At 40.0% G+C, this 12,907-nt stretch overlaps 1 protein-coding gene across 7 annotated transcripts in view; it reads right to left on the reverse strand.

The window, feature by feature from the left end:
• The window catches only part of BLNK (B cell linker), a 122,457-nt gene that overhangs the window by 60,187 nt on the left and 49,363 nt on the right, over nt 1-12,907 (reverse strand). For 2 of the 7 annotated variants that reach the window (XM_026710625.2, XM_026710623.2), the window contains exon 1: nt 1,485-1,724. The exons of 3 other annotated variants lie outside the window; for them this stretch is intronic. In XM_026710625.2, the coding sequence (XP_026566410.1) occupies nt 1,485-1,531 (47 nt within the window). In that variant the 5' untranslated portion in view covers nt 1,532-1,724. Of the gene's footprint in view, nt 1-1,484; nt 1,749-12,907 lie in introns of those variants that run through there. 2 more of the 7 variants (XM_087932474.1, XM_026710624.2) reach the window with 2 other exon arrangements.

Raw genomic sequence — 12,907 nt, forward strand, 5'->3', positions numbered from 1 at the left:
TGGAAGAATGGATGGCCAAGTGAATGGAATTGGAAGGGATAGAAAATCTAACTCTAGCTTTTTTTTTCATATATGGAGACCACCTCTGAACTTTTTGCTTGAATCTGAAAGAAATGAAATTTTAATTTTGGGATTTGACAATTAGAACTGTTTACGATTATACTGTATATAAATACTGTGAACTATTAGAACTAAAGGTTAATGTATTTTATATTTGTAACTGTAATGAAGGAACTTGGAAGTTCCTTTCCTTTCCTTTCCTTTCCTTTCCTTTCCTTTCCTTTCCTTTCCTTTCCTTCTTACATTTCTCCCACTTTTTTCCTTTTAAAATCCTTTACTCTGTGTCTTCATATTTTATCTTTGTAGAAATCTGATAAATTCTGTACACTCACATGCACACACCTCTAACTTTTAGTCATGTACTGAAAGTTGCTAAAAACTTCCTTGAAATGTCTAACTGGCAAATTCCACAAATCCAAGTCCTACAAGCTGCATTGCATCAATATGAAATATGGACTGGTGCCATGATGGCTCCCAAGGCAGAAGAAGAATATCAACTCAAAACTAATACCATGCCGCACACGGTCATGCAGGACAGTTCAAATTCTGTTATTAGCAACTCTAGGTAGTGCATGGCATCTGCAGATCCTTTGTCAATTGCAACCAGTCTCAATCAATTGTCTGACTCTGTCCCAAAGGTTCAAGAGGCTACTGGCCTTTCCCAGAAAGTTCAGTTGCCTCTTGAACAAGCACCTTTGGGACAACCATGACCTGGATGACTGAGAACTTCCAGAGACATTTGTCTGACTCTGTGTAGTACAAGCAGCGCCCTGTGTTCTTAATCACACAACAGAAGAAGGGTTCCTGCTGTCCAGGGAGAAATCAAGGAGTTGAGGAAGTACAGTTAGTCTACTTAAATATACACGCGATCGCCAAAGGTTATGAATACATGCTGGCCACAGTGCCTCACAAAGAAAGGTGTATATAAACATGCAATCGGTTTGAGAGAGGTGCATATAAACATGCAATCGGTTTGTTTGATATAACTAGCGTGGTTATAACTAGCGTGGTTTTATGGCAAGTTGCTACTCCAGACGAAACATCTCCTTTGTACTTAGAAAAGATCCACCAGGTTTTAAGGTTTAAAAAACCCTAGCCGACAGAGGAAAGGGAGCGATCATGGACAGAACCCATTCATATACAATTTACCATTGACATATCATTTTGGAAAGATTCCTAGGCGATCCCAAAGCCTCCCTCCCCATTCAGCGTCCGGGATTCTCTGAGGATTGCTGGGCTGCTTAATTATTATCTACTCGCTACTAGTTCATGCCGCCTCCTCCTTCAGCCGCCCAGACTTCTACCAAGAGACCAGAGAAGGCGACAACTTCTGAATCGTCCTCTCGGCATAAGGAAGAGGGGGAAAAAAGCCAAGCGGCGGCGCCGGCGGCGGGATCGGGACGGAGAGGTGTGGAGAGCCCTACCTGAGTTTTTGTCCCGCCGGCACGGTGAGTTTATTGAGTTTCTCCATTCCAAGCGACCCGCCTGAAGTGACAAGCCAGTCAGAGGGACATCCGCCAGCTTCCTAGTTCCAGGAGATCGGGATTCAGGGAGGGGCTGCGGCCGAAAGAAACCGAAGCGATGAAGGGTCCTCCTGAGCGGAATTTATCTCCTCCTCCGCGCGTCTTTCGGAGAAGCCGAAAACTGGCTCGAGGCTGGCCGGATTTCACGTTTCGCCTCCGTCATGTGACCGAGCCAGCTTGGTTACTAATAGGGTGTTTGTACAAACATGAAGGAAGATCCACACCTATTTGGGCGTGTGAACCACCCCCGTCCGGGGCTGCGATTGATCTCTGAGCCTTTGGCATTTCCAAGTCGAACGGAGTCATGATTTCGGGAAGGAGGTTCCTGTCTCTTTCCTAGGCTGGAAGGGAAGGTGACACCTTAATCCTGGAAGAGGTGGCGATTTAACCCTCTTGCCGGGGTTCAGAAGAGCTCCTTTCTCCTGGAAGGTCCTCTTATTCAATATCTTTAATATTCTAGGGCAGGGGTCCCCAAACTTGGCAACTTTAAGACTTGCGGACTTCAACTCCCAGAATTCTCCAGCCAGCTGGCTGGAGAATTCTGGGAGTTCAAGTCCGCAAGTCTTAAAGTTGCCAAGTTTGGAGACTTCTGGAAGTCCACAAGTCTTAAAGTTGCCCAAGATTGGAGACTTCTGTTCTAGGGATTGGCAACAAGCAACTGGGAAATTCCACTGGGATCTTCAAGGCTGAAAAATGTAGATGTAGGTGCCAATCTTACTGTTGGATGAGCCTCAAGTGCTTCCCAGCATTTCCCAGTCTGAGGCCTCCCAACCATAGCTTGGATTCCCAGGATCTCCAGCTTTGATCCAGCTCCATTCTAGGAAGTTTAATCTGAACCCTTTTGGAAATTACTGGACTAGGAAAAGACCCTGCTGTGCCCTTATATCCTTCCAAGGACAGTCAGTTCTAAGGACTAGTCAAGAACACAAATGAAATTCTATGGATTTTCAGCACTGGGGAAGAATAGATGTGCAAAACGTTTGTGGGTTTGACAGCATATCCTTGTTTGTTAAAGCAGGGTTTCTTGATTGTTGGCCTCTTGGAGAGGTGTGGATTTCAACTCCCCGAATTCCCCAGCCAGCAATGCTATGCTAGACTTTCTTGACATGTACATATCTATGAACCCTACAGGTTCATTTGGTCACTCAGTTGGAGAGATACCATTTGCCAAGAAGGGGCACTGCAGGTTTGGCTAGATGGCTAAACTGATCCTCAAAACCCAAGTCTGGGCTTTGCTCAATGTTTTGTCTGCACAGGTGTACCGTTGCCTTGCACAAGTGAATAGGGAACTATAAGAGACTTAATTGGTTTTCCTGCATTTTGCAAGCAGCTGAACTAGATCACTGTTGTGGTCCCTTCCAGCTCTACGGTTCTGTGATTTTACACATTAAAAAAAAAAGAACCTTCTCTAAATCAGACTGAATAGAAGGAAATAAAAATGCTTGGTGCAAAACCAGGAAAAATGGTAATATAAGGTGCAGAGGGTCATCATCAGTTGCAGGCAATTATGGAAAACCAACTCATCCAGTAATTCCTGTAGAGCGTATTTTCCTACTGTTAGAAGTCCAGTTGATCATAGTATAACTTGCCATATCAGATAAAATATGAACAAACAGAAAAAAAAAATAGAAAAAAGTGGGGTGGACTGGGGAGAAATGAAAGAAGAATGAAAAACAAACAAATACATTCTGCCTGGGGAATTTGGGGGTTGAAGTCACATAGCTTCAAGTGGCTGAGGTTAAGGAACACTGCATTACAGTAATTCTTATCTCTTCAGTACACCACAACACATTCATATAAATGATGTCTTTCCCCCAAGGGTGATGGAGCAGCTTTGGCTTTGAAACACAAAGCTTTGTTCCTCTTTAATAAGCAAGAATAGCTTTTCAACAGGAACTAGGAAAGTGACATGTGACAGAATACACTAGCTAGGAGTTGTGATAGCAGAAGCAGTAAAGGGACACACAGACTTTGCATTTGTATGGATGCTGAATGTCTTCCCCTCACTGGTGCCATACACGAAATGGGTGCATATGCCTTGTTTCAGGTATTGTATTTCAATAACAAATCTGGAGCAAAGGCCATATAAATTAGAACAGTGCTTTTTGAGAACAGTGCTTTGTAGTTCGTTAGACTTCTGCTGGGGAGAGAGGATTCAAGTCCATGACCTTCATTTTCTCCAATCACACAGTTTCGCTTTTCATTTTGAACTGTGTGCATGTGGTGTTTTTTTTTTTTTAATATTTCACCGGATGAGCTGGAGTCTACAGTAGAATAAAGCATCCAGCTAAGAACTGAAGTGACAGAGAATGGATTATCGTAATGCAGATGACAGGAAAACAGTTATATAATTTTAATATTCTCCAGTCTTGAATTTTGGAGCCAGTTTGGTGCAGTGCTTAAGGTACCAGGCTAAAAACTGGGAGATTGGGAGTTCTAGTCCCATCTTGAGTACAAAGCCAGATGGGCACCCTTGAGCTAATCAATGTCACTCAGCCCTAGGAAGGAGGGAATGGCAAACCACTTCCGAGAAAAGAAAAACTTGTCCAGGCGACTTGTCCAGGCAGATTCCAGGAGTCAACATTAGCTCAAAACCACAAAAAGAAGAAATCTTGAATTTGCTTGTAAAGAATATAGCTGTAAATAAGCATGGATGACATATTTTTCCTTGTATTTTTTATTTTACATATTTATTTAGTATTTGCAGGAAGTTTTAGGATTAGTTTGTTTTAAAATAAAGGGGAATTTAGAACTGGAAATAACCAGCCACAGTCTGGAATGGTGAAATTCTTTCTGTTAACTATTTGTGTAGTAGATATGTACATATATATAGTCAATGTATATAGCCTACACCTGGGTTAAGACTTAGGTTTACTGGTTCACTTAATGATTATTAAGTGACTGAAAAAAAATCTTCCACTTTCAAATGTGGAAGGAAACATTAATCTAGTAAACATCGATTGTGGTAAGATGGTTTAGGAAATTAGTAACCTAAATTTATTCTAGATTTCAGTCTATAATGCATTTTTTTTCATCTTACCACAAATAAATACTGGTCTCTTAAATTTGGTTAATTATTAACGAAACTCATGGGCATCACCTCTTCACTGAATTAAACTATTTCCTGGCGCTCCACAATTCATTGAACCACAAGCTAACTACATGAACTGAGTTGGCTAAAAATATTCCATTAAAAGTTAATTAATATTAAAACCAGCCACATTTAACAAGACTTACTTTTGACCTATCAGTGGGTACTATATTTTATATAGCCATCAATAATAAACTATCTTAAGCATCTGCTCTGAATTCATTTAAATGTTCTGGAAAATGGATTGTTTTTGCTGGTGACCTCTTTGTTTCTACACTCACAAACACTCTTGCAAATATTTTTTTCTTTCAATTTACTTGCTTACAGCATACCTTTAAGATCAATGATGTTGTTGAAAAATGTAAACTAAGAATGTTGATTTCATGTTCAGTTCAATGCATGTGATCTTGTAATCTTAACCCGTAAAAGAATCGTAAGCAGACGGATGATTAATTCAAGAGTTTTTGATTTTTTCAGATAACTATTGTTGTTTCTTAACTGGGGTGTAGAAGTGCACTATATACAAAAATTACAAGCTGTAAACCATTTACCTTATTATAATGATAGTGAGGTTATTTTCCAGGATGACAGCCATACTGTGACAACTGTTTCTCACACATCAAAGACAAAACTCCTTGATACCAGACATGGCATAAACACCAAATAGTTGGAAATTGTCTCTCTTCCACAAAAGCTAGTTGCTTGCTTCTAATCCCTTACACAGAATGTTTAGGAGAAAGGTGCACAAACATCTCAAAGTAGTCCTCAACTTATGACTGGTCTCCTTGTGACTGTTCAAAGTTACAATCATCCCCCAGAAGCTATTAACGACCTAATTTTGAAGTACCAACAGCTCTGCCCCTATAGTCATATGATTGCATTTGGCCAGCTCACAATTTCAGCCGTTTGCAGCATCCTGAAATCACGTGAACATGATTTATGACATTTTTGCCCTAAAACCTGATATTTCACTCCCATTTTTCAGCCAAAAAAAAAAAAAAAAAGACCTATGGTAAATAGTGGGTTTGCTTAACAAGGGTGGCATTTCCTTAATGACTGTGGATTTGCTTAATGACCGCTGTAAAGAAAAGGTAGTAAAATTGGTTGGTCACATGGGTGATCCATTTATCTTTATGTGACTTTTGACTAATGGGCAAACAGGGCTCCATTATGGTTGTAAGTCAAGGACCATCTGTATCAATAAAAGTTGTATTTGATACCCAAAACCTTCTGGAATTTGGGATGGGTGGCTGAGTGAATGGCTTCTAGCTGTTCTAGAATAAAACAGAAGGTCTTGTGTGCTTGTGTGCCTGTTTATCTGTTTCTAGTCCTGGCTACTAGAGAGGAAACCTGCCACTTGCCATTGCATATCGAATTAATTAATCTCAGCCGAGAATTATGATGCCTTGCAAACTTCTACTTAACTAAGGGGCACAGATGAAAACAGCACCTCCACATGTCCGGCCATTCCATCTTCATGATTCACTTAGCAATTGTTAAAATAACAGTTGATTTCCCCTGAGAACAAAACCTCCAAATGAAGACACACAACTTCTGCTTTTGGGTTTGTTTTGTTTTACTCTTATCTGTTTCTTGATACCAAAGGTAGCTTTTATTGCTGCCTTGCGCTCTGATATGAAAGTTGGCCAGATGATGTTGGGGTAATCAGCCTGCTTCAATTTGGCATCCTCCAATATGCTAGGACCCCACATTAGATAACTTCCAACCATGTCTAAACATTTAGAAGTGTTCTGACCGGGTCTGAGTGAAACACATCTGGAAGGCATTTAGTTGAGGAAAGTTGTTCTAGATTACGGGAGTCAAACTTGTGGTATCACATTGCTGTCACATTACAGGGATTTTTTTTTTTTGTTCAATGAATGATGAAGTCGTTCTTGTAAAATTGCAGAACTTCACTCAGATGGTCGTTCATTTCTCTATAATCATCTACCCATTTCTGATATTTCTTATCTGCTATTGCAAGATAAGTTTATTTATACAATTGTTCTTGTCGCTTCCTACTCCACATCTCTAACTGCATGGGTGGGATTCAAATTTTTTAACAACTGGTTCTGTGGGCGTGGCTTAGATGGTGGGCGTGGCTTGGTGGTCATGTGACTGGGTGGACATGGCTTGGTGGTCATGTTATTGGCTGGGCGTGGCCAACTCAACAACACTCACATCGAGGCACACATCTCCTCCCCTGGCCTCTCATGACTGTGGGGATGCTGCAACAGTCGTAAGTGTGAAAAATGGTCATAAGTCACTTTTTTCAGTGCCATTGTAACTTTGAATGGTCACTCCACACAAGCAAAGTACCAACAAAGGAGTGGAAAAAACTCCAGAGAAGTTCCTGAGACAGGAAGTCTAGTCCTGCCAAGAATGTAATAAGGATTAACGGAGAGGCAGTTTCTGTAAGTAACACCAAAATGTTTCCTTCCTGCCTTCCTTAGAGGATTAGGCCAGTAATTTCTTCTAACAACCAGTTCTCTGAACTGCTTAGAATGTTAACAACCGGTTCTAGCAAATAGGTGCAAACTGGTAGAATCCCACCTTTGGCTAACTGTTGCTACGATGCAGAACCATTTCAGAGAATTATAGGGCAGGTGTCTCTGATGGCCTGAGTGATATATATTTTGTCTTCGCTCTGTTCTTTGGCACTGAGAGGTAGAACAGGAGAAAGAAAAGAAGGGGACTAGCTTTCTTTATCCCACTTCTGGTGAAAAAGGTATGGATCTTGTAACATAACTTGCATGATAGGGAGTCAGTGGAGGAAAAGTTCGGTTACTTGTTCCAGGGATAGGACTGGTGCATTATCATAATGGAACATACATAAATAACTTGAATGCTGAACGTGAAAGTGATAAGTCTTTAGAATAGTTGAAGCATCTGTTCACCATTTCCTGTCCATGTGTCAGAACAGCTACAGCTACAGCATTTAAGATGATAAATGTACAGCTTTTCATGCTTGAGTGAGAGACAAATTTCTTCTCACTTTTGAGACCCAGGTGCAGCATTTTACAATGCAAACATTACGTGTATAGTTTTGTGTCTTCTCTCTTGAGTTACCATGTTGGGCAAGGCAGTATATATACTTATATTAACTAATCCAGGAGGCAAATATATTCTAATGTATGATTTGAAACAGGAATGTCCCTTTTGAAGAATGTGTGTTTCTTTGATTTGAAACTGCCTCATTGCCTCAAGACAATTGATTTCTTTCTCTTGTCGCTATGTTAATGCAGCTCAACATACATATTGTGGCTTCTGTGCAAGGAATTAAAAATATCTATAAGCACAGGCATTGGGCATATGGCATCATGCCATGAAGAATAGAGATCAGCTAAACAGTCCGATCCAGAGTTGCACATCGGACACTTTCACGGTCAGCATTCAAATTATTTATGTACGTTCTATTACAGGGATGTCAAACTCCAGTTCTGTGGGCCGTATCCGACCTGCAAGATGCTTAGATCTGGCCCGCAGGACCACTTGGGAAATAGTGAAAGACCAGCCCGTGGTGCTTCTGCCAGTGAAAATGGAGCTCAGGAGGGCCATGCTCAGCCCTCCCAGGTTCCGTTTTTGGCTGCAGTGGCCTCCAGCAGCCCTCTGCTAGTAAAAATGGAGCACCGTTTTTGTCGGTAGAGGGCTGCAGGAGGCCATCACAGCTGAAAACGGAGCTCGGTGCCTGTTTTCGCTGGCAGAGCAATCAGGCCACCACAGGCACCTCTGACATGAGTGATGCCAAGCTAGCCACACACCCCCCCGCAGTCAAACACAAATCTGACGTGGCCCTCAATGACATCGAGTTTGACACCCTTGTTCTATTATGACAATGCACCAGTCCTATATCTGGAACTGATCATTTACATCTTCACTGGAGTTTGTGTGCTCTTCAGCCTGTGCTATTCATGAATACAACAGTGAGACCAACAGCAAGACCCAAAGATGTCTGTCTTTAAATACACCTTGTTATTATTTTCAGCTGCTCAGCATCTGCTTCCTCAACTGCCCCCCCACCCGCCTAATATAAGGAGCAATCTTGATTGCTTTTAACTAAACAGTTACAAGATTGGTTTGTAAAAGATCTTAGGATAATTTATGGAATATTTTTCTACCTTCAGAATCAGAATGCTTTGCAGTCTTAATTTTCTTTTTCTTTTTTTATAAAAATAACCTTTTCTTTTAGTGATGGAGAAAATATGGGCTTATTGTATGTTTTTAGTACATTTTGAATCAGAACTGTATGGTTTGTTTCCTAAATAGGCACTCTTCATTCTTTCCAGGATGAAGGATATAAAAGGATTTCTTTAAATATTGTGGGGTCTAATGGATTTATCCTCCAGAGCGATGGATGTCACTGAAAAAGAGCTATATAGTGATGTATCACATTGATTAGGACAGAAGCTAGCAGCTTTTCCATCAGATTTGGATGATCTCAAGATCACCCTTCACTTACATAACACTGCAGAAATCAGCTCCCCCCCACAAATTAGAGATGACTAAGAAATGTTTCAACTTTTTAGACCTTTGACTTAAAACTCAGTTTCCAAAACAGATGCAACATAATTTGATACCATGACCCAGTTTTTGGGTTACTTTAACTTAAAAGGAGGAAACCTCACATAATACACTCAAAACTCTTATGCCCCTTCTCCAATGCCCACCTCTAGTGGAAATGTACGTGAAAAATGTTCAGCCTTGCTCAATCACGAAGGTTTCTGACACACGCTGGACATAAAATCAGTATCTGTATTGCATGGCAGGATCTTGATTATGTCTTAGTCCAGACTCCAGCCTTTATACATAAAAATAAAATACCAGTATTTGAAATTCTGTTTTGGTCTTAGTAGGATTGAAAGCAAACATTATTTATTAACATAATGTATTCAGTTCAGGCCTAAGTGGCACACAAATTTAATAAATTATTATTAGAGTCAATGGCTTGGTTTACAAATGGATCCAATTTGTTATATATATTTGCTTAGTGCTGACTTTATATGTATGAATCATGTTGACCATGGCTTAAATGAGCGCTTGTCAAACTTGTCAACTTTAAGATGCATGGACTTCAACCTTCCAAATCCCACAATTAGCTGGAAAATTCTGGGAGTTGAAGTCCATGCATCTTGCAGTTGACAAGTTTGAGAAATGTTGGTTTAAACCTCTGTGGAGATTCTCAGTCATCCAGGTCATAGTTGTCCCAAAGTTGTTTTTTTTGGGAGGCAACTGGACTTTCTGGTTTTTCTTTGAAGACGTTTTGCTTCTCATTCATGAAGCTTCTTCAGCTTTGGCTGGATAGTGGGGAATGGAAAGATTTATACTCCTTGCAGACAGCTGGTCATTTGCATTCTTTTAGAGAGTCATTGAGGCCACCTGGAGGTTTATCTGTGTCGTCAGGGTCACCTGAGTGGTGCAAATGGATGTAGAGCCTTCTTAGAACTGTTGAAAGGGCCTGTGTTGTAGATTGGAGATAGATGATGTCATATGCCCCCCCCTCCGTTGATAGAGGGCTATTCAATTTTGACATAGATGGCCTCTTTGACCCCTCTTTCAAACCAGAGGTCCTCTCTGGCCAAAATGTGGACTTTGCTGTGTTCAAAAGAGTGGCCTGTGTCTTTTAAATGCAGATGGACAGCTGAATCGAATCCTGATGTATTCTCCTATGTTGTACCATGCACTTATGAAGTGATTGTTTTGTTTACTCAATGTACAGATCTGTACATGGCTCACTGCATTGTACTGCATATACCATATTGTTAAGTTGACGTCTGGGTATTTTGTCTTTGGGGTGGTTGGTTTAAATCAATCTAAAAATCATGGCAACCAACCAATATAGTGAAGGTGAAAACAGGGTTGACAACATAACATAAAAATAATATGAAGACCAAATTTGATAAAGGATATACCTTGGTTAATAATAACAACATTGTTATAATATTGATATTATAATACAGAATTTCAGATATTGGTACCTGTATTTTATTGTATATATAAAGACCGTAATAAAGATTGCTATTATAATAACTATACCACAGTGAAGTTAACAAATATTTCTTTTCAAACTTGACATGCATTTCAGAAAATAACACAATTAAAATAATTAGAAGTCTAAGATGCTGGAATGGAGCATTTGTGTTAAAACAGCATTTTTAGTCACTGTCTGGCTTTTCCCACCAGTCTGGATAAACAGGCACACACAAATCTCCAAAATTTGGATGAATAAAATTAATGATAAAGAATCTAAGAAGCAATTAAAGAAGAATTCCAGCAATGATAGCACACCAAATGCAACTGTTATTTATTTATGTTTATGTTATTTATTTGCTGAGCCACGGGGGCACAGTGGTTAAATTGCAGTACTGCAGGCTCACTGCTCACTGTCAGAAGTTCAGTTCTGATCAGCTGACTCAGCCTTCCCTCCTTCCAAGGTGGGTAAAATGAGGACCCAGATTGTTGGGGGCAATATGCTGACTCTGTAAACCGCTTAGAGAGGGCTGAAAAAGCACTGTGAAGCAGTCTATAAGTCTAAGTGCTATTGCTACTTATACAATTTATATACAGGTAGTCCTTGAATTATGACCACAATTGAGCCCAAAATTTCTGTTGCTAAGTGAAACATTTGTTAAATGAACTTTGCACCACTTTATGGCCTTTTATGTCACGGTTTCTAAGTGAATTACTGCAGTTGTTAAATGAGTAACATGGTTGTTAAGTGAATTTGGTTTACCTTATTGACTTGGCTTGTCTGAAAGTTACAAAAGGTGATCATGTGTTCCCAGAACATGCAATCGTCATAAATATGAGTCAGTTGCCAAGCATCTGAATTGTGATCATGTGACCATGAGGATGCTGCAATGGTTGTGTCTAAAATGGCCATAAGTCACTTTTTTCTAGTGCCGTTGTAACTTTGAATGGTCACTAAATGAACCATTGTAAGTCAAGGACTACCTGTAATTGCTCATCTCACCAAAATGACTCTCCATGGCATTATAACAAAACTTTATTCAAATTCTTATATTCCTTTCTTTTTTCAAAAGTTTCTTCTGGTCAAATTTTGGTAATGGACAGATCTGAGATCAAGTTGTTTTCCTCTGACCACATACAAAATTTCACATAATGCATTTTATAACTTACAGTTTAAAACAACTTAAGAATATTTTCAACAGAATACTGAGAAGACAGATAAGTTTAAATGGATTAAAATCAGTTTCGGAGACTCTTATAAATAAGCCTGGCTTTATTTAGAAGTCTAGATATTTTCCTTGGTCAGCTTGAATACAGGCAAATGATCTAGGCAAATATCAGTGCACAGGAATAGCTTCAGAATCATATCACTACCTCCACCTCCACAAGATTCTTTCAGAAGGCAATGAATCCACTACCCTTCCCAACTCTTATGACATTTCTAAATTTGAAATGGCCTCAGTGTAGAAAGTCCCAACTCTGCAGTCTAGCAAAGAGGAGAAAAATTCAGTTTCAAATATCTTTGTCATGAGAATCCAGGGGTGGGATTCTACCGGTTCAGCCCAGTTCTATAGAACTGATAGCTCAGAATATCTTCTTTTCTTCTGTTGGGTCCACCCGCCCGCCCAGGTTCTAGGCTATCCTATATTCTTACCTTAGTTGCTTTGCGCAGCGCAGCTGAGTGCCACGTGTCAGCAGGAGATGGTGATTGCTTGCGGGAGAAGTTGTTTTGCAAGTACTGCGCATGCATGCAGTGTGCATTTGGCACGCACACACACATGCAAAGCGCATGCTCACCGAACTGGTGGTTATGCCGGTAGGATCCCACCCCTGCAAGAATCTCTATCTAATCATGGCAATGGGAAACTAGATTTCAGCACAACAAAAGAAAAAAAATTATACAATGGCTTACGCATCATAATTATTTCCATAGACAGACAGACAGACAAACAGATGGAAAAAGAAGGAAAGAAAGAAAGAAAGAAGGGAAGGAAGGAAGATAGACAGAAAAATAAATAAATAAAAGAAAGATGGAAAGAAGTGAGGGAAGGAGGAAGGAAGGAAGGGAGGGAGGGAGGAAATAAGGAAGGAAATGTTTGGAATCAAATTAGGAAGGGTCACAGGAGATCCTAAACAAGTTCTTACCATATCAACCGATAACTGTGGCATCTTACCAAACTGATTTGTGCTATCATTTATGTCCATAGTTTTTTTTTTTTTTTTAAAAGTGGTTTAACATAGATTCAAAACATTTAGAAGACTGAGG

This window comes from Pseudonaja textilis, chromosome 4, assembly GCF_049901715.1.
Source record: "Pseudonaja textilis isolate UNSWEBS1 chromosome 4, rPseTex1.2, whole genome shotgun sequence".
Lineage (NCBI taxonomy): Eukaryota > Metazoa > Chordata > Lepidosauria > Squamata > Elapidae > Pseudonaja > Pseudonaja textilis.